This window comes from Sesamum indicum, linkage group LG2, assembly GCF_000512975.1.
Source record: "Sesamum indicum cultivar Zhongzhi No. 13 linkage group LG2, S_indicum_v1.0, whole genome shotgun sequence".
In the NCBI taxonomy this organism is placed as follows: Eukaryota; Viridiplantae; Streptophyta; class Magnoliopsida; order Lamiales; family Pedaliaceae; genus Sesamum; species Sesamum indicum.
In genome coordinates this window covers 4244715-4268816 of record NC_026146.1, presented here as the reverse complement: position 1 = coordinate 4268816, position 24102 = coordinate 4244715, and the positions used below count along the sequence as shown (strand labels likewise).

General features: G+C 28.9%; 1 protein-coding gene and 1 pseudogene across 1 annotated transcript; both read right to left on the bottom strand.

Moving 5' to 3' along the window:
* On the bottom strand, positions 3815-4354 carry LOC105179491 (extensin-3). The gene has a single exon (XM_020691759.1). The coding sequence runs from the start codon at positions 4352-4354 to the stop codon at positions 3815-3817; it is 540 nt and encodes a 179-aa protein (XP_020547418.1).
* LOC105155429 lies at positions 7443-9187 on the bottom strand (annotated as a pseudogene).

Sequence of the window (24102 nt, the reverse complement as noted above, 5' to 3'; positions counted from 1 at the left end):
GGGAAAGAAAAAATATAATATGATATGATACATGTTTTGCAAGTAATTGAGTAGGTGGGTTTTGTTCACAGATTTCATAGCTGTATCATTGTGAAAAAACAGAAAGAAAATGTGTGGATGGTGCGTTGGCTGCATTTTTTTTATAAAGGTGTTTTGGTAACAAAATGTGGGGGATTGTGTATTTTCACGTTTGATGTGTCCTGATTGTTAAAAAAACGATTTTTCTTTTCCGAGCCTGCACAGCTTGATTTTTTGCAATTTAAACCTGTAGGCTGCAACTTAAAAGTTTTGATAATTTTAGTTATTTTATGTGCAGGACCAAAAATGCAAATATATTCTAAGTTACATGATCAAAATTATAATTTAATTGGTCAACTGCAACTCACATTTAATTTTCTAGTCAAATTGATCGAAAAAAAATTAAAATTGACAAAATTTTAAAATTATAAAAATCAATTTATATAAAAATGCCACCCCTCCTAAGTTATATGACTAAAATTGTATTTTTTCTTAGATATTATTAAAAAATACTTTTTTGATTTTTGACAAGTTGTTTAATTGTATGTTTGACTGGAAAAAGTTGGAATAGACTTTTTATTATGTTATTTGATTGCCAATCATTCACAGTATTGAATCACAAAATGCCACGGAGATCCGGTCATATTTTCACTCTTGTTTCGTGGCCTTATGTCACTAACAGAAAAATCATTTTTTAAAAAAAATACATATATATATAATTATGCATATCACGTGTTCTATACTATACATACTAATATAGAACAAGATTTTAAGTCGAAAATGAAAAATTATATATTGTAAATAAATTATACTATTTATTATGAGTGACACATTTATAATAACAATGTATATGTTGATTATGAGTCTTGGTGTCAATTTTTATTTTTTCTAAATTGTCATGGGCTCTGAATATATATGAATAATGATAAATTATATTTTGTACAATATCATTCATACTCAACAATTACAATTTAAAGTTAGTTCTTGCTGCGATTAAATTCATAAAAATTATGAATACTGGTGAATCGAAATTATTTATTGTTGGTTTATATAGATTATCAGAAAATACCAATTTCACTGGGAAAATGGATTGTTACCTGCAAATAAACATATGAAATGGCATTTTTCAATATGAATTGAACTGAATGTACTACTTTATTTAAATTTTTAATCCACAATTACAAAATTAAAATCAGAGTAGATCAAAATGGCACCATGATAGGACAAAAAAAAATATATTTTTCCCCATTATTACTGACAACTTGTAAATTTCAGTTGTGACTACTAATACAACTCAAATCAAGCTGACACACATGTAGACATTTATATATATATATATATATATAGAGAGAGAGAGAGAGAGAGAGAGACACACACACACACAACACAATCACAACAAACATATGTGTGTGTATAGATAATTCACTTATTTATGTTTTGTGGGTGATCAAGTTTATTAAATGGGTAACTTCAATTTGGTATTGTGAAATAAATTTCAGTCCAGTGATGGAGGGTAATAGTATATTTTTGTTTATAATTCCTTATTTTTTAATCTAAACATAATTATTTGTTTTGATTTGGGGTTAAATAATTAAAATATATGTTTATATGATCAGTATTTGATATCTTAATATAACAGATAATTATTACTTAAGCAAGTGCCAGATCTCCATTCTATATATGGGTAATTTAATTTAGAGGGGTGTATATATCTGCATTTAATTAGCTCAAGTTTAAGTCTATATATATATTATATGAAATGCCATCATTAATTAACCTTTGAAAACTACCAATATTAATCTATAATATTAACTGATTTAGTATTATCAAAATAGATAAATACACGTAGGTTAAATGTATTTTTTATCCCGCAAATTGGTCACTTGTTTTCGGTTTTTTTGAGGCACATATGAGTTATTTCGATAATTTTTATAAAAGTAGGCACCAAATGGAATTGCAAAATATCTAAAAGTTATAGAACTTTTTTTAATTTTAGGAAAAATATATTTTAAATGAGTTGAATGTTTTTAAATCGTTGAATTTAAAATAACCCAAATAAATTCAAAGGATTTATTATTAAAAATTATGAATTTCAAATCGATCAATCCAAATGTATTTAAGGTAATTATATAAACAAATTAGCTAGTTCGTTGAGACACGGACATAAAGAAAGAATAAACATGTATGGCAGCTTCAATTAGGGATTGTGGAAAATGATGTGATTTGTGTTTATAATCATATCTCAAAAGAACATTAAAACATAAAATATCATTATGCATATTATGACAATTACATATAGTACGGAAATAAATGAAATAAATTTAGAAATTAGAAAAGCTGCAACGATGGAGAGTAACGACACTTGTCGCTGACCTAAAGCCATAATTGCCTCCCTACGTGCAGGTTTTAACGACTGACCATGACTCCAGGATAAAACCCCATTAGCTCTCAGCAGTGTCTCATCCCATGTGCACGACCACGAGAAGACTAGGAACCAGTCCACAGTCACATTGCAAAACTCTACAAATATTTGTGGGAGTATAAAATATTTCTCAATTCATAAACCATATAAAATCTATATCACTCTCAATGTGCCCAATGAAAAAAGCTAATGGTCCTTTAAATAGTTGTAAGAATTTGACCATTATAAAATATTAAGTGGCTAATTAAAACTCATAATATTATAATAAATTCAATTATAAATAGGTCACATAAATATATAAAATGTAACGGTCAAATATTTATTAAATCTTATAAATTCACAATTAAATCATCATATATAATAATGGGGCCATAAACCTCAAATAAATATCAAATTAAACTGGCACATTAAGATCAAATAAAATGTTGGAAATAATTTGACAATGCTGAAAATTTTAAAGCTTATTTCCAACATGTAAATGACTGGAGTCGAGCATGACACATTATTGTTTAAGCTTGTTTGGATTATTATCGAGCTTCAAAAAATTGTGTTTGAATTTGGTTTGATTACTATTCTAGTCGAGCTCAAACGAACTTTAATTGGATCAAACTCAAGTAATTAGATATTTTTAAGTATATTGTACTAATTTTACACTAATCAAATCAAGCTCGAGCCGAGCTCAAAAGCTTACCGAACAAAATGTTTTGTTCAAATTTGATTTGTTAAATTTAACAAATCGAATTCAAACGAATTTTTTATCAATTGATTTCAATGGAATATCAAATAATTCGATTATTTTTTGAGCACTAGCTTCAATTCCATAAAAACTAAATTAATTGCATAAACAGATAACATAAATAATGCAAGTAGGGTTTACATGGATTGCCCGCTTATTAATTAATAATTGTATCACTCTCTCTTATTACTACATATAAATATGTATATGTATCTTCAGATCACTTCCAAGCCCTCAGAATCGTCATCGGGGTGCTTCCATATGCATACAATCTCCAGTTTCCTGCAAGCATATATATATTTGCACCAAGCATCAGAAATTTGAGACAATTTCTTTTATTAATTTTCAATAATATCATACTAATAGTCGAAATAGAGAGTTACACAACAAAAAAATAGCCCAATAACTAGAAAAAAATTTGATGCTAAATCCAATATCGAGCTAATTAGCAAGTAAAATTTTTACGAAATTCATTGCTGAAGTAGATTAGCGACAATTTTTACTATTTTGCAAAGAATATATATAATTGCTATATTAGCATTATTTTATCTAGTGTTTTTAAAACTAGATTCTTGGGCATGCATGCAAGATAAACTAAATCTTATTGACTTAAATTGCAAGACTACCGTATCTTCTCATCAGTAGTGAGGAGGAGGAGGAGATTTGTATTTGTAAACCGGCGGTGGTGGTGGAGGAGGTGACTTGTAGATGTAAGGTTTCTTGGGAGGTGGCGGTGGTGGTGACTTGTAGATGTAGGGCTTTTCTGGAGGTGGTGGTGGTGGTGGAGGAGGTGACTTGTGCACGTAGGGTTTCTTCGGAGGTGGTGGTGATTTGTACTCGTATGGTTTCTTCGGAGGTGGTGGTGGTGACTTGTACTCGTAAGGTTTCTTTGGAGGTGGTGGTGGCGGAGGTGGTGACTTGTACACGTAGGGTTTTTTGGGAGGAGGTGGTGGTGATTTGTAAACGTAGGGTTTCTTCGGAGGTGGTGGAGGAGTAGGCGATTTGTAGACGTAGGGTTTTTTGGGCGGGGGTGGTGGCGGGGAGTACTTCTTGGGCGGTGGTGGAGAAGAGTATTCATAGTTGGCGGTGGCTTGAGATGGGAAGCTAATTAGTGACACTAATACCACCAAAAGAGTGGTAATTAGTGAGAGCTTTAAGCCCTTCTCTTTATTGCCCATTTTTGCCTGCAATGATAGGTTATGACATTTCTCTCTGGCCCTTAATATAGATTTATATTTTACCCTATTAATTTACTTATGAAAAATTACCTAGGAGTTTTCTAACATTTGAACAAGTAAAAATGTTGTATTGATTAAGTGTGCATGGTCGAAATGACTTAACAAACCGGGAGAGAAGATTCGACTGCCTTTTTCAACATACAACCACTGGATCATCCAAATCAAATGACAACATTGTCAACATTGACATTGAAATTTTTGAACTTGTTGTTTGAGAATTGAGATCAATAGAGCATCCACGTACATCACTTGCATGTGTAGGTATTTTATTTTTAAAAATGATATTACATGATTACATCGACATCTCGATAAATTGAACACGCTTATTCAATGAGTACATTAGTATAACTAAAAATAATGAATAAATTATAATAACTCACATAAAATACGACAAACTAATACACATACATCCAGTGAGACTCAAAACCATAATTTCAAACTTATTTATAGGATCTCTGTCTTAATCACTAGAATAAATCATCATGGATCATCACTTCTATAGGTAGGTAACTGAAAACATGCACAAATCGTGATAAGCCACGACTATTCCCATCATATAGCGTTAACTAAAAACAAATTATTTTTTCCTATAATTTTGATCTTAATGAATCATAGTACTCCATGGTTCAATTTTTTTTTTTTTTTTTCTGTTTACATCCGACTCCAACAACCATCACAAATTCGGGCGCACCTCAAAACCATAGGTTGTTAATTATATATTTATAAGTTATTCACTAACACAATTTTTACATCGAACAAAAGATATTCAACAAAGAATAACTCCATTTTCGAAATTATCATGAAATAACTTTATTTAATTTGTTAAATCATAAATTAGAAAACATGAATAATTATATATTTTTAAATGTTTACAAAAGCTGTAACGGATGAGCATAAAAGTATAAATTGATCGACTGAGTAGCAGCCAGGTCTAGGACAAGGTAATATTAATTAAAATTAAAGAGGACAATTCCAAGAATGGATCGTACCGCCGGTGACTTTGAAGTCAACTCCCAATACCTAACCTCCTCAGACATTATTGTCTTTTGCACAAGTTCCGGTCACGTAATTTACATTTCCACCTATGTAATTTATAATAATAGTTTCTTCTGTTTCTATCCTCTGAGTAAGCTTAAACTTGCCGGTGATAAACAAAGAAATGTTTTTGTTGTAAACATGACCCATATACGTAAAATTTTAATTTACTTCGAATTTGATTAAATTTAAATTTATTATATAATTAATATTAATATCTATTTATTCGATCTAACCAGATTTGATCTTTAAATATATTTTCAGCCGATCAATCTCATTTTCTGTTTAATGATAAAAAAAAGTTATTGTTATAATCATTAGATGATTAAAGATGTGTATTATTCGAGACCTACTTGTATATAAGTCTTAACGGTATATATATAATATTATTTTTGTTGATTATTAGATCATTGATTATATTTAATTATTTAAATATATATCTTATAAGAAATGATTGATAGTTTCTTTCGAAAAATAAAAAAATCTCTATATTTTTTTAAATGTGAGTAGGTGAACAACTCTAATACACTTTTACGAAAAAAAAAAAAAAAGATTTTGAGGCATCCATCCAATAACACAATAATGCAAGTAATTTTGGTTTTGGAAGTCCTTTTTATTCCATGATTGAGATCTGAGATCCTCTATACATAGTAATTTCCGGGCTGGACCCGTCAATCAGATCATGTCTCAATCTTCTTTACCTCACATCATTTTCAGTAAATATTTTTTCCCATTTCTCAAATTTGATACTTGTTTTAGAAGGGCTGTGGATAGGACATAAATGGAATTGAGGAAATTAATTATTTCACGACATAAAAATTCACATATTATATAACATTATTATCTGGTTAATTACATGGTACGTATAAATCACTCCGAACTGACTATTATTTACCCAATTGATATTTCATTATTTCAACACGTCGGGAGCTTAATCCGCCGTCTGATACCCAATAATAGTGTTACTTAATTTCTGCAGTATGTAGTGTATATAAATTTACGAATATTTTTGTTTAGTCATAATAATATATATATATATATATTGTGATTATCTTTTTTTTAAGAAAAATTGCTACGTGTGATCATGCTTTATCAATTTATCATTGTTTTTTTTCATGAGATGAGACTATATATATATATATGTACATATGTATATATCACTATAAAAAAAATGATTCAACAGTTACGAAAAAATTTAATATTGAAATCAGCATTAAGCAAATGACCAATTAACTCGTATATATTTTAATATAATTCATTACTAAATTTGTTAAAATGTATATTTCTATTGATAAATATATTAGTAATTAAATATCTTATATTCATTAACAATGAAAATTTTACATGCCTATGAGCTCGACGCTAATTTTTTTCGTTGCTATTAATCAATTTTTTGGTTGTGAATGGTTATGAATTATGAATTTTTTAGTATGAATATATATGTAATAGAGGTAAATAAAAGCCTAAAAGTGGAGTGTGTGTGGATATATATATATATATATGCTTTGTTGAAGCAATTAAACTAAATAATAAGTTTTTGCAGGGGGTGAAATTATATGGAGGGGGAAAAGCTGAAGAAAAAACAAAAAGCAGAGGGACAAATTTGTGAAAAGAATAAATTGGAGGAGGGTAATTTATGTGTTTATCCAGAAGCCATGAAGCCAGAATAAAGAGCCTGCACCAGCTTTAATCAAATCAAGACAGCTACCGCACAAAACAAACTGTACTACGTAAAAGATATTAAGTAATATACATCAAATTTAGTTATATTTAATAATACCATATATTTAGGAAAAATTCTATTCAAATATGTCTGAATCATACTAATCAATTATATAACAAGTGTGATATATTTGACATATATTTTTTTAAATTATACATTAATCAATGTACTCGCCATATATATATTAATTAACCAGGTTTAATTGTACTCTATCTGAGTAATTATATTAATGTAATAAATGGAGAAAAGCAAAAATAGGAGGAACTGAAATGATGGAGAAAAAATATTGGAAAATTTTATTGGATATTTGAAGAGAAAATAAACATAAAACCTGGAGTGGATTCTGCCAAGACATGATATTCATACAGTAATAATTATAATTGATAAACATAAAGAAAGAAAGACAAACAGCACACGCACTACAAACTACTTTTACATGAAGCAAATGATGGAGAACATTGTCTGCATTACGGCTTATTTTACAATATTCTCTCTTCCTGCATGGATCCATCGCTTTCACTCTCTCTCATCCAAACCTTGTCGTTTTCATGATCCCCATCAACTTTTTATTTCGGACATTCTTCTTAATTTCCTGCATAATCAATACCATTGACTTGCTGTCATTACACAACACATCTATATAATAATTATAGTAAGTAATTAACTGCTTAAATAATCCTATCTTCATGCAGAAACGTGATCAGTAAGACTATTTTGATCTCAACTTCCCAAACTTTGATCTTTGATCTATATACTTGCGCGCAGTCAAATGAAGAATTATATAACTGTAGGTAAATGCATTTCGAAATTATATATCTTGATAAAAACAATGACAGAATTGTTATTCTTGCACATGCATGAAGCTTACACTTTGCAAGTCTGAGTTCTTTCCGTTTCTCAGTAGTGGTGAGGAGGAGGTGGAGAACTGTAGTAGTAATGATGAGGCGGTGGGGATTTGTGGACCGGTGGAGGAGGTGGTGGAGACTTGTATTTGTAAACTGGGGGTGGTGGTGGAGGTGATTTGTACACGTATGGCTTCTTGGGAGGAGGTGGAGGAGGGGACTTGTGGACTGGAGGTGGTGGTGGTGGAGACTTGTACTTGTAGACTGGGGTTGGTGGTGGTGGGGGTGATTTGTAGACGTATGGCTTCTTGGGAGGAGGTGGTGGAGGAGACTTGTGAACCGGTGGTGGTGGTGGTGGAGACTTGTACTTGTAGACTGGGGTTGGTGGTGGAGGAGACTTGTGGACCGGCGGTGGTGGGGGTGGGGACTTGTACTTATAGACTGGTGGTGGTGGTGGAGGTGACTTGTAGACATATGGTTTCTTGGGTGGAGGAGGTGGAGACTTGTATTTGTAAACCGGGGTTGGTGGTGGTGGTGGTGGTGGTGATTTGTAGACATATGGCTTCTTGGGAGGAGGTGGAGGAGGAGACTTATGAACCGGTGGTGGTGGCGGTGGAGATTTGTACTTGTAAACTGGGGGTGGTGGTGGAGGTGACTTGTAGACATATGGCTTCTTGGGAGGAGGTGGAGACTTGTATTTGTAAACTGGGGGTGGTGGAGGTGGGGACTTGTACACATAGGGCTTCTTAGGAGGTGGTGGTGGAGACTTGTACACATAGGGCTTCTTAGGAGGTGGTTGTACACATAGGGCTTCTTAGGAGGTGGTGGTGGAGACTTGTACACATAGGGCTTCTTAGGAGGTGGTGGAGGAGGAGACTTGTGCACCGGCGGCGGCGGTGGCGGAGACTTATACACATAGGGTTTCTTGGGTGGAGGAGGTGGAGACTTGTATTTGTAAACTGGTGGCGGAGGTGGTGGTGATTTGTAGTGGTAAGGCGGGGGCGGAGAAGGCGACGGATAGTACTTCTTGGGTGGCGGTGGAGAAGAGTAGTAGTAATTTGCAGTGGTGATCATAGGAAAGCAAAGTGCCACAATTGCCACCATCAAAGTGGCAATGAGAGTAGCCATGTTTGTTCCCATGTTTGGGTTTTGTTGTGTTCTTAAGCAGCTTCTCTTCCCCCTTTTATAGCTTAGGTTTTACCATTATCATCATCACTATATAATTAATTTAATTATTTTAATCACGGTGAAATCATAATTAAGTATTTAGTTAGCCCTAATTGATTGGCTGTCATTACATCCTTGGAACAATTCATTGACTTTTGAGTCTGGAATAGTACGTACTTCATGATCAGTTGTTGGTATGTATTTGTTTATTTAATTACATATTAGTTTTGAAGAGGGTATGTATTTGTTTATTTAATTACTCATATAAATATATATGATCATGCTGCAATAATTTCAAAGAGGGAAAATATTCCTATTTCTGGTCCTTGTCTCTTTTCGATATACATATTATTATTTTTCTCTCAGTCAATAGTAAAAAAAAAAAAATAGCTTTGAAAACGTGTGTGGAAAAGCTGCCCGATTCTTACATAATTTCTTGTGAGGGGACCAGCCTGCCTGTCTCTCCTTCCTTTCATATTTGCAGAGGTTTGTTCCGTGGACGAAGGAGGAATCCTCAAATTAATATCCCTTATACATTTTTAATTAATTATATCCTCTTCAAATTAACCCCTTTTTTTTTAACAATTTACATCATAAATTTTCAATTCACATCAAACATCTATAGACATCCATATATTGGTAAAATTCGGACATATAACCTTGACATGAAATCTCAACCTCGTCAATTAAATTATGTCTTATTTGGCTCTACAATAAATTGCTCTTCATACACTAGAAAAAACTTTACTGTTGTCTACATTTTGATAGCTATGAGCTAAAAGTTATAATAAATGAAAAAAAATATTAGAGTCATGACAAAAATATTTACCGTGCATGGTTCTTATTAACCATAGCAAATCTTTTAGTTGCACTCGCAAAAATTACAGCTAACAAATATTGCGTGATTATTAACTCCGACTACTTATTTTTAACCATAATGAAATGTCTTATTTCTTGCAATGGTACGTAGTTTAGGTGAACTATCTCTTATAAGTTGCTTGCGATCACTTAAAATGATTAAGATTAATGCAACACGGAAAGGGAAAGTGCAGATTCATCAATTTGCTACCTAGTTTTAATGTAATAAATTGTTATGCCAGATTTGGAGTGAAGAAATTAACAGAGGAAGTGGGAAATGAAATAGAATTCTTACTCTACATAAAAAGGGTACCATTATCGTCAGATCTTTTTCGTTTGTAAGTTTTCCGAAATTATAGAATTTTAATTTAGATTTCGATGGTTTTAATTAGTTTCCTTAGGGACACTAATTTATAGTGCATTATTGGAAAAAGTGAAAGTGGAAATGCTTTTTTCTTTTTATATATATACCATTTGTCTCCTTTTTCTTTATTGCAGGACATACAACTTTGGCTAGTACGCGTTTTTTTCTCGATAATTATTAATAATGGCAAAAATTTATGGTAAATACTTATTATTAACCATAATTAAATAAAATTGATGCAAAAAAATTAATTTTTCCACCATAAAAAAATTATTTGCCATAGCTAAAAGTCATGGTAGAAATATTTGTCATGGCTTTAGCCATAGCATATATTTTAGTCACCCTTACAAAAACCACAGCAAAAAAATTTTGCATGGTCGTGGTCAATGACTATTTACTATAATTATTTATTATTAACCATATTTAAATATTTTATTTTTTATAGTAATTATATATTTGAATTTTGCAAGTTGATAATATATTAATAATTTCAAATCAGAAAATGCATCCAGAGTAAATAAAAAAAAACAAGAAAATAGACATTTATGAAATTTGAAAAAATACCCATAGTTGTGAGATCACAATCAAACTTATATTATTTGAGCAAGAAATATTTAGAATAACTATTTATTAAGATATTAAATATTAAATAATTTCTCTCCTCTAATAATTTAAACTATTAAATAAGTTATTATTAGAGTCAAGCCTAACAAGAGATGTTGAGATGGAATTTTATTGCCACACATTTATAAAAATAAAGTTTTCACATGCAGAGTTTGTACTTAAGGGGATATTAAGATATTAAAAATAATAAATTATTCCCGTCTCACATCTTAAATTTTTAAATAGAATGATCGTTCAACAACAGTGTTGGGCCACAAAATCCACCAACCGGAAAATGATATATATACCAATTTATTTAAGTAATATAAAGTTCAAAAACCAAATTTCTAAATTAAAAACAAACATTCATAAACTTGAATTACTATCCAATTATCAAGAATCATTTTATTGGGAAATTGATAAGCAAGAAATATAAATTATAAATATTAATATATAGTACGTGGGTGTCAGTTCCAGTAGTGGGCGGCTAATTATAAACCTAAACGTGCATGCATGCTTGGTTTAATTGAATCTTGAATGCAATTAAGGTTTCGTACATCACATTTTCACGTGGCATTTCGATTTAAATTAGGATCATTGAACTCATCAGAATTATGTATTTAGAGATACCTCAGATTAGGTGAAGACCAAATCAAACTTGTCATTTGGGGAGATAATATATGAGACAGCAACATTAAATAACAATCACAGTGGATACTTTTTTTTTTCCCCCTTTGAAAAGTAAAACATATACATACATATATATATATATGTATATATACAGATCTTCAGTACTATTGTCATACAATAATTGATGAAGATTCCTCCATTTTTCTAGAGGGAAGACTAGGCAAAAAGTATGGGTTGCTAAATCTTTTTACTACGAAAATGTGACCATGTTTACGTAATTGCAGTCTCATTTTATGTCAAATTTCGACAAAACGTTTCACACACACACACATATGTGTGTGTATGTGTCCGAATATAATTGAGCGATTCCACATTAAGATGCGACACTAGAAAAGAATGGAATATTAATTTGTTCACTAGAAATCATTATGGGACCGTAAAATAAAATATATGTAAAAATTTAAATTTTAACAATAATAAATCGACAATTGTCATGATTTCACCTTATGGCAAACACATTTGTTATAGTTTTTTAGCTGTAACTAATATTTTGGTCTCCCTCGTAGAAAAAATGGCTAATAGCGAAAGGTGCAGTCGCTGTTAATTACGTTTCGACACAAAATTTTTTTATTTTTAACTATAGTAATTGACCATAATAAAATGTCGTATTTATGTACCGTGAGAGGTTTTGGATTTTGTATACATGAGTTACATAAGCAATTTTATATGGAAAATATTAATTGTAAAAGAAATATAATAAAAATCCATTAATCTTTCTAATTAGTACTATGAATGAATTAATAAATAATCAATACAAACCACTTAACTAAACTGTGTCTTGTAGACAAGAAACCTATTCATTTATGTCAAAACATTGCTAAATGGAACCAACTGTCTATTCCGTCATCAAAAGTAGAGAATTTTTTATCTAAATTATTTTTTTTAAAATAAAAAAAGAAAAGAGTTAGCAATGTTCGAGAAGGCTATTTACTAATCATGTTGTCTGATAATTGTACTGATTAAGGGAAAAAGAGAGAACTAATCATGCAATTTGCTATGGAAATATATAATTAAATGTGGAGATATGAAAATAACGTAAAGTCATTCAAAAAGGGGGATCAAATATTCCAACTTTAATTTATTTTTTTTTATTTTTTTTTTTGTAGAAATATATAAATATAGGTAGGTGTAATTAAGACAAGTCTGAAACAACATTAGACATGTCCACTATCTCAAGAAACACCAAATGTAGGAAACTGCCTCTTCAGTTTGACAAAACCAGTAATTCCATAATAAACAAATATATATAATTAATTAACTCTTGCACAAGTAAAATAAAGCGGCACTGCCGACGGATCTTTTGAAATTTTATTTTCTCCAGATTCTTTACTCTAATATCTAACTATCCCTGATTGCGATGTTCTTTCTAATAATTACAACAATAATTAAGCATAGTAATTTGGTCTTTTTTTACTACATTTAATCTATTCCAAATAAATTTTTAAGTTAATTCTTTATACGTACATTTTGTGTAATTTCATCTAGATATATAGTTTTAAATAAGTCCAATGCTTACTTATATTATTAAATTTAAAATATAGTATTCCCAACGTTTAATTGCTATAAATTAAATGATCATTATTAATTATAATTAAATAAAATCGATGTAAAAATTTACTTTATTTGGGAAATAATATTCGTTGTGGCTCTTAGAGATGGTAATTGTTTTAGCTACGTACCACCAACGTCAATATTCTTGCAATTATTTTTTTTAATTATAATTACATATTATATTTCTTCTCATGTCAAGCGATATGATTTGCTAAGTACACAATTGATTTGTGTGTATTTTGACAGTAGTTGTTGGTCTGTACGTTGCTTATAAATTTATACTAATTAATTATCATTTTTTTAATGTAATAAACTGTATGTAGAAATGCAGTGTAAAGTGTTTTTTTGCTGAATATTAAAATCAGAAAAATGAGTACAGGAAAGGAAAGTTAGGCAGAAATTTGTTTCGATGATTCATTAAAATTCAAAGGTGAAAAAGAAAGAAAAGGATTGATGAACCATAATATTCACCAATTCAGGAACTAATCATTTAAACATGGCAAATGTTTCGGCCACCCTCGCAAATGCAAATACCACAGTCAACAATTGTTGTATGGTTATGGTCAATGACTATTTGCTACGGTTATTTTGTCTTTAGCCATTGGTTAAATATTGCATTTTTGTAGTGTTGGGTGTAAATTACGCTTAGATCCGTTGCGGTTTGAAAAATTATGTTTAGTGCCTTGGAAGTTTGCGTCTATTTAATAAATAGGTCCCTTCATTAGTCAAAATTTACTAAATTTGTTGATATTAACAAAAGAAATTGAATGAAAATCGACTGATTATTGTAGGTCAAACAAATCTACTGTGACTAAATTATCTTTATAATTAAGGGTAAAACATATATCTCCTTACATGCATTAACGTGTGAAAATATATAATGGTAATTTGGTCATCAAAATATTTATTTAACCTGAAATAAATCATCAATAAGTCAATTAGAGGTAAATATGAATTTTAATCCATTTTTTTGTTAATATCATCATCAAATTCAGTAAATTTTAACTAACGAATGAATTTATTTATTAAACAGAATCAAACATCGAAGCTACTATCATATAATTTTTTTTAAACAATAAAAAATTTAAACATAATGACACTAAATTTCAGAAAACAAAAGTGTAATTATCCCATTTAACAATTAAATTAAGAAATCTAATTTAGACATGATGCTAATTAATAACGGGGGGATGAACCTAGACATTTTATAAGTAAAGATCAAAATATTAAATTTTCATCTACAAGAGCATGTTATCCTTGATACGGACATGACTGATTGATGCTCTCTCACAGGCACCCTTAGATCAAAATTTTTTATTTTAGTTGGATTTAACTAAATAAAAATCAATTATATTATAATTATATTATTTTTGTTACGTGACTAGTTATTAATTTAACAATCATACTCTGATTAATAATATCAATACCTATTATTATAATTGAATTTTTTAAGTAATAATATCAACACCTACCGTTGAATAGTTAATTGGTGCTGAAATTAAGTAAAGGAAAGAAAATCGATTTGTCCAGAGTCAACTTCTCGTTCCTCTGCAGTTACTGATATACGGATCTGTCTTATTTTCTCCTATCTTTTGCTTAGGATTCTTGTTTTTGCCATAATTAGTACACCGAAAACGACATGAGCAAGATACGTACGTATCTACATATAAGTGTACATAAACTTCATTTCCACTCTTTTTTTTTTTATTTTTTATGGTTGTCCATTATTAAATAAAAATATTAAATTATCATTAATGTAATGGTATATTATTATTCTTTAATTTCTAAAAAAACTTTACGTATAGAAACAAGTAACCTAGAAATTAGAGATTATTTTATCTTCATTTTTAATTAAATAGATAGATTAAATTACATAATAGTTCTATGCACCATTGAGCTATTGCAACACACATCTACGAGAACCTGAAATTTTCAATACATTTAAATTCAAAATCAAAATCAATACATCGATACTTGCAAACAATGAATAAGCTCAAAGAAAACAAAAAAAAAATAAAAGAAATTATTTTAAAAGTAGACTATATACCCACATTCGAAAAATTCGAACCCACAACTTTTTGATTATCACTAAAAGAAATTACTATTGACTACAATTAAAATAGTTATGGATTAAAAATCGTGGTAAATAATTTTTATTTGACCACGACTAAATAAAATCGATTCAAAAATATAGATTTTTCATCAAGAAAAATTTATTATATATGACGTGGCAAATGTTTTAGCTATTCTGGCAGATACCACAGCCAACAACCATTGCATGATCGTGATCAATAACTATTTATTACGATTATTTTATTTTTAACCACGATAAGTATAACAGTTTTTGTAGAGTGTGCAGGCCTCAAGCTTACCTGGTGGTGGAGCAATACTTGGTGAAGTTGATCTTTGTTGATCTCACTCTCTGCCCTCCAACTATCCCTTTGATTTTAATTAATCCGCCGTGTCTCTGCCCTTATCCCTTTGATTTTAATTAATCCGCCGTGGATCTAATAATATTTTGTATTAGTATCTTAATCACCGACACGACAAAGCTAATCACGTATGAATTAAACTCATAATTAATTAGCATAATATAGTACATAACGACACTGATTTCCTAACAATCATGCACAGGATCGTAAGTAAATAAATTACTAGTAATTAATCACGCATACTGTCGTTGTTTTGGCACACTGTGTAGATTAATTACTCAAGGTGTGGACTCTGGACCATATTAGTGAGAAGTTGAACATGGACACTAATGATATATTAGATTAGTGATCATAATTAAAATTTTATATTATTATTTTATATTGATCGATTGATTGCTGTAAATTAAATAATCACACATTTTATATATATATATATATATATAAGTTGAAGAAAAATAATCCCAAAATCTTAATTGTGGATGTGATGTGAAGTCAATGTTTGTTAGGTGAAAATTTATAGCTGTCATCAATGACAGCAACCTCTTCGCTGCGTACCAAATTTCAAGATAGAAATACGTAGTTTTATTAAGTAGTTAGACATCCAGAAAATTTAATTTCGAGCAATTTAACTAATTGATAGTGAATTTATTATATGTATTACGTAATTAATGTATACCATAAAAACTGAGTAATTGCATACAGAGTAAAATAATACTTTCAATGTAATCATTAATTAATTCGGTGAAGCTAAATTTAGTATTGTTGTTTGTTTGTATTAATAATTAATGATTAATTATAGATATTATTAAATGATGATCATTTTTATATATATATGTTCATTAATATTAAAATTTACGATATAACCTTAACTTATTAAAAATAATCTGAAAAATATTTTTTTTCTTGAGTATTTATTTATTTTTTATATTTATCATTAAATCTTCGTGAAAAAGCTACGTTGATTTAGAGGGTGTTTAGCTGAATTTACAAGCTCTTTAAAATATTTTATAAACTATATTTATTTGGCTAAATCTTTTTTCCACATAACCTCAGAAATTTGAAAACATGATAATGCCCAATTATTGTTAGGCATATGCGTTGAAGATGCCATGCAAATTTAGTTGCATGTGGAGGCATATGATTAGACTTTTATTTATTTATTTATTCTTTTATAGATAGTCATATATATATATATATAGAGAGAGAGAGAGAGAGAGAAAAGTATATAACTATATGGGTTTGACTGTTTAATTGTTGATTTTAATTTAATTAAGAGCAAGTGGGTACTGCTTTTCCAAGCTGATTAGGCTATTTCTTGTAGAGAAATGTAGAAAAATCGACCTACTTTTTTATGCGGACTGAATTGTTTATTACAAACCCTTATCACGTCTTATATTATATTTTCAAGATAGATTACATTGACAATTATTAAAATTAGATTGAAAAATTATAAATACTCATCCTGATGTTATAATTATAATTTACCTTCACACTTCATCAAAAACAAGAAATTAAACAAATTGACATATCTTAAGGGTTGTACTCTTAATTTAAAAACAACAGAAGATATTTATACAAATAGACATAACATTGAGATTGTCGATGTAATTGACCATATTTTTAATATATAAATATCATACATACGAAATTCAATCCAGTTGTCGATGATTAAGGGTCCGATTATCACTTTTGATATAAAAATTATGTTGGCAGACAAAATGTAAATAACCTATGGTCATATTGTGGTGGTAATTAGAGCCAAAACCATTCAAACTCTTTAATACACATAATAATAATAATAATTTGTATATTTATAGAAAATATGAAATACAATAGAAATGTAAATTTACAGTAAAAATGAAATAATTGTGTGGAATTTGGAGGATGGTTCATGAAATATCCTACGTGTGTTAAAGAGTAGGTAGGGTGAAATCTAGAAAATTCTTGTCGTCCACAGTTTTGACTATGAAGATGTGGTATAGTAGTACCGTGCTACTGCACCCACTAAGACATCATCATCACCTACGGTATCACAATGATAATGTAGATGTAGAATAATAATTTTATTATTTTATTTTATTCACCTCCAACTATTTACAATGTAAAATTATAAAATTAAATTTCATTGTACCTCAATGAGCTAAGGATCTACATACTCTCAATGGCAACCTCCGCTGCCCTAAGAAGGAAGTTAGGACACAAACACCCTCTATATTCTGTAAAATTACAGTTACATTTTCTGAGGAGTGTTTGTGTAAACTTGGGATGTAGCTATAATTTTACAGAAAAATTAAAAATATTTGTATATTTTAATCTAATATCAACGGACATCAATATAATTTAACCTAAATTATATGGCTCAATGCGTTAAAATGTCAAAAAGTGATTAAATATAATAAAATAATAAATTAAATCATACTTCTAAATCTGACAGGTGTGTTTGGGCCTCTAAAATTCGGGCCCTTAACAAACTAAGGCCTTCATGCATTAAAACCCAAAACTTTATTTAGACCAGGTCCACAAATTTGGGCTCATTGAAAAGAAATACGGATCAAAATGGACTCAATTGGTTCAAAGTGGCCTACGTGCAGGGGTCCAAAAAAATAAATTGTTTATCATGTAGAATCATTATTTGTGTTCTTTTTGTTGTTTTTTTAAGCATTTGGATAGTTGGATATTATAAATAATTTAATTTTTTTTAATTCTTATTTTAAGTTATATTTTATAAAATATTAAAAATATCATTTTTTAAATGAAATCATTTAAAAATTCTATTTCTTTTGTTTTTTTACTTTACAAATTTGAAGTCTTAATAAAAGTGTAGAGTTAAAATTGTACTTTTGGATTAGATGCGTCGTACATGTGGAAGGTAAGTGCGGGAGCTACATTAAAATTTAGGGATAATCACTCCTCACCCCGGATGGTTGATAAAATTATATGTAAATCTTATATAATTTAAAATTTTATATTTAATATTTTTTAATTTATTTTTATTTAATAAATAAGTTTGTAGCTTAGTCAAAATTTATGAAATTTTTTTATATTAATAAAAATTATATTTATCACCGTTGATTTATTACTAATTCATCACAATTGAGTTGCGGCCTTTTAGGAGGCCCTTTAGTGCTGGGCCTCGTTCCTTCAAGTGGGCTGCTTCTCTTTTTTGTCAATTATTACATGAGACGTAATTTTTTTGGATTTTGTTGTCAATCTTATCTTTCTTTTATGAAGATGGGTTGGAGATGGCGATAATTCCCCTTATTTTTGGACCAACTTTGCTAAAAGAAAATATAAATAAACATTTGATCCAATATTAATGAAATTGACGAGATTGAGACCCCATAACTTTAAGGTTATGGATTCGAAATCACATCAACATGTAGGGATATTGTTCTGCTTCAATAGTAAAAGTCATTTTACTTTAATAGTAGTTGTTGATTAGATATAATTATATAGTGCTGATTCTCGATATATTATTATTATAGTTGTCGATTGTTATTAAATACAAATATTTTATATCAATAATTGTGATTGATATATTCAATTAATAATATCCAACACTTAATCACTTAGTATTTATTTATATATAGTTTTAAACTTAATTTGGTTTAATTGTTTTTTTAATTCTTGAATTCAAAAAAATATTACTATATTGTAGTCATATAATGAGAGTTGTGAGAATGAGAGATGTTGGCAGCCTAATGTTCCCATTTCAGGACATAAAATCAAAATTGAAACCATGGGATTAAGACCACAAAAATGGCAATCAATCAAAGGTCAGGAAAGTGGTGTGTGTCCAATTTCAGAGACATGGTGCGTTTTGGGTCATTCAGCTGGAATTGAAGGGACTAGGCTGCTAGGATCAATCTATTTCAGCGCAAACACTACCAGACAAAATTAACAACACTTATATTATTTATATAATAAATTTCTACGATTTAAAAATTATAATACATTAATATTATATTATGAAAAATAATTTCATTAGGAACAACACAATCTTTTTACAAAATAATAGAATTCATTGTTTACTTCTTGTGACAATTAATTCCTTAGGGCTGCATTTGGATAAAATAATTTAAATTTATGAAAATAATTTGAAATAAAAATTTCAAATTACTTCATATTAAATAAATTTAAAATTCACCAAATGACACCAAATATAATTCAAAATAAAATTTGAAATTGTTTGTGGCATGAATTTATCCAAACTAGTTTCATGGATTTGAGGAAAAAATGCCACTGTTACTATAAATTTAAAATTCTAATACCCAAACTTTTTAATCCAAAAGACAATATTAATTAAGATAATCACAAACTCGACCATAATTTTTCTAAAAAAAGTAGTAATTAATGAAAAGAAAAGATAATTTTATCTCCATCAACTTGTTGAAAAGAAAAGAAACACGATTAATTGATATATCAATATAATTAAATAAGTTTATAAATTTACATAAAATAAAAAAAAAATACTTATATATTTAATGATTTATGAATCTCAATATTAATGATTAAATTAGGACATTATGAATTGTGTAAGAGTTATTAATTCTTGCTGGTTGCAAGCATATGGCAGTGAAGCAACAAACAGATGGTGGGGAAAATGGCCCCCCAATCCCATGAAGGCCGACCAAACCAGTTGGTCGAGTCATATCAAAACCCCACTTCTTTTTTTTTTTTTAACTTTAAAATTTGGCTTCATTGCCTCCAAAGTTTAGTCCTTGTCTTGTAAGAGCGAGAAAGAAAGCCACAACTCTCTCTCTCTCTCTCTACTTTTCTTGTTCTTTCTTTTTTATATATCATTTTTTGTTTCTTTTTTGTCTGAATCTTAATGATGTCGCCTATATTCGCACTGTTTCTGGCTTTTCTCCCGCCCACAATCATTACACAGACAGAACAGAAGCACAAAACCTGGAGAGGGCGGCTTTCAGACCGGAGATCATTCTATAATGACATGTATGATTGCATGATGCTATCATTACCCAACTAATTATAAATCCCTTCTTCTTCTTCTTTCACATCATCCAAATATCCAATATTATCTTCTCTATATTTATAAAATAAAATACATTTTGCTCTTCTAAATTATTCGTTATGTAATAATTATTTTTTTTATTTATTTGATTTGACTACTCAGTACATTCACTCCTTAAAAAACTCTCTCTCTAAATTTAATTTCAATCGGTGAGTATTAATCAAAATCACAACCATATAAAAAAAAATCTTTTGCCCAACTTTTTAAAAATATTTTTGTTTTTATAAAATTGAAAATGCAAACTTATTTCTTAATTTTGGTTAAAAATTACAAAAATTCTAAACCATGATCCAAAATGGGTACATTAATACAACTCTATAAAACTCCCCCCTAAAAAAATGAAATAATTAATCATACAAAACTTTAATTATGTAAGAGTCAAACGAATACAATACAATGGAAAAAGTCAATGAAGCGGTCGTGATATGGTTAAAGGGAGTTTGGTGATCTCCCCCGTTCCAAACCGGAGCTATTTTTGTGGGACCCAATTGTTGAGTATAGAATTTCAAAAATGGGGTTGTATGGATCTGGATTTGGGTCTGAGTTTGAATTTGGACCGGGCCTGCAACAGAATTCTCCTGTCTTTGGAACAACTGCTCAAAACCAAAGCAAGATTACCTTAATAGCCACTTGTGCTAATTTAATCCTAATTCTCCAACTTTGTTCCCTATTATTATCTCATATAATTACTTGAGTGATGTTCAGCCTACATATTCTTTTTCGTCATTCGATTATTTAATTTGCGACTACTGATTTATAATATTTGATTCGATTAGATTTAAATTTAATAATCAAATTAGATAATATTTTAATAAATTTAAACAAAAGAATAATATTTTAAAGCAATTCGATTTCATTATCTAAGTTAGGGACAAAAGATTTAAACCAATATAACCTTTTAATTTCTAAGGGGAGGGGAGAGAGAAATATGCATTTTTTTTACCTTACTTTCACGAGGGAAGAAGGAAAAAAACATACATAAATTGATTTTTTATAAAATTAATATTTTTTAATTATTTTTTTCTTTTATTTAATTAAATAAATCACTCGTATGCATTGAATATACTTTGTTCGTTAGTATATATATATATATATAAATACATTTAATATATCTCTATTGGAGACATGTGACACTTTGTTTATTTCATGAATTTCAATGAATGATCCTAAATACATGTCAATAAATACATATTTTAATTAAAGCAATGCTGTACCTAGGAAAGAAATAATGCAATTTTCCTCGTTTTTTCAGAACTATATTCCTCCGTTTTCTTTAGAGGATATCGTTTTCTTATTATAAAACAAAATTTTTGTCCTATCAATTTTTTAATATTCAAATTTATCTTAAATTCATTTTTTTCTTTCAAAATAAATTCGATCAGAATAATAATTTTAATTTTATTTAATAATCTTACAAAAATTTTATAATTATTTTCTCTACCCACTGCTCCATATTTTTTTCTAAGCAAACTTATCCCTGTTTGTTTTTCTTATAAATTTTTATATTTTTAATAAATTTATAATTATAATATATATTTTCTCTGGTATTTCATGTCCACGTTTTTTTCTTCTCATAGACTTTTCTTTTATCACAATTTTTTTTTCTCTCCATCTCATGTCACAATTATTTTTATATATTCGCGGGAACTGTGTGCAAATTAGTATATATATTTTAAAAAAAAAAAAAAAACTCTGCAACATGCCCATGCTTGTGGGACTACGTGCACTTGGGGGTACCAGATTCCCACCCATTCCATACGCAAACGACCAAGAAAAAAACCGAAGGCAAACGCTACTCGCGGTACTCGCCCGCGTATGACACAGGTACAAGCGAACTCAACGAATCAGCCACGTCATCAAGTAAGCCAGGGGCGTTTTCGGCATTTACAGGAAAAAAAACAATTGGCCCCACTTTACTCCTGAAAGTGCCTCTTCCCGACCACCTCCATTCCGCTGGTCCACTCAATTGTCTCAAGGTCTTGCATTTCTAGATGATGATCATTTACATTTATTTATTTATTTATTTATTTTTAATCAATTAATTAATTAATCTTGTTGAAAATTTGTAATAATTCAACTTCAATGAAAGCGTCATATTTATTTTTGATTGATTGAAAAAGAAATATGCAATTAATGTTCAACTGTAACTGATTAATTAAATTTTATTTATTAGTATACTTAACTTATCTAATTTATTCATTAAAATGAATAATATGGTCTGCGTTTTATTATTTCGTCCAATATTTTAATGTATTTGATTAAAAAAACAATGATTTGATCCTTTCAAAATAAAAAATATTAAATTTTTATAAGCAATCTTTAATAGTATTGATCGCATATCATAAAAATCGATGAAATATAATTGAATATGAACAAAAAGAAAATGATGATATCTTTGTTGCTAGTGAATAGGATTCACGAGAGTGACCTATCTAATTAATATATCAAAACAAGAACGAGAACGAATTAAAATAACAACAATTTGGATTATATAACAAATGGTTAATTATACTTAATTTCCTTTAAAAATAAAAAATTTTGATTTCACTCCAAGTCCTGACGAAAGAGGGTTGGGTGTAATCGAGTTTGGATGAATGTTGTCGTAAACAAAAAAACATACATAATTTTGTAAGTTTTGTCTTTTATTTAATATTTTTATGTACTTGTTGTCCTTATAAAATGATAAATGTAATATATATGGAGTGAGATTAACATCGTTATATTTTTCTCTTCATAAGTACAAAATTATTATATGAAAATGTATGAGCGGTAAAATTTTTAAATTTATACAATGTTTTTGCTAAAATCAGCATTTTTCATTCAAATCCTAATAAAAAGGGTCAGGTGTAAACGGTGAATTTTCGAAAAGAATGTAAGTATAATTTTAAATTTTTTTTTAAAAAAGTATAATTTTGCATTTTCAAATAAAGTTTAAGTGTAACTGACCTATATCAAAATAAAATTTTGGCGAAGAGAAGTAAAAGTATCTTCAAATATTGCAGCAATTTATAGGGAGGTGTTTGCAAAAAAAAAAAAAAAAGTTAAATATATGAAAGTGTAAATTTAGTTATTATTAAAATTTAAATTATTTGATAACTTCAAAATCAACTTTAGATATATAATTTTAAAAATAATAAATTTGAGTTAAAATTATTATAATAAGGGTAAAATAGTAAAATATTAAATTTATTTATAAAAAAATGAAAACAACTAAAAGCACCATTCAAAGTTTGGTATTCCTTTTATATTATCATTGTAATTTGGGTTAATTACATTTACACTTCATTTGAAAATATGAAATTATATATATATTTTTTAAAATTTTTGAATTTATATTAACACCAACTCCAAAAATACTTTTAACACAAATGCTAATGTTAAGAATTAT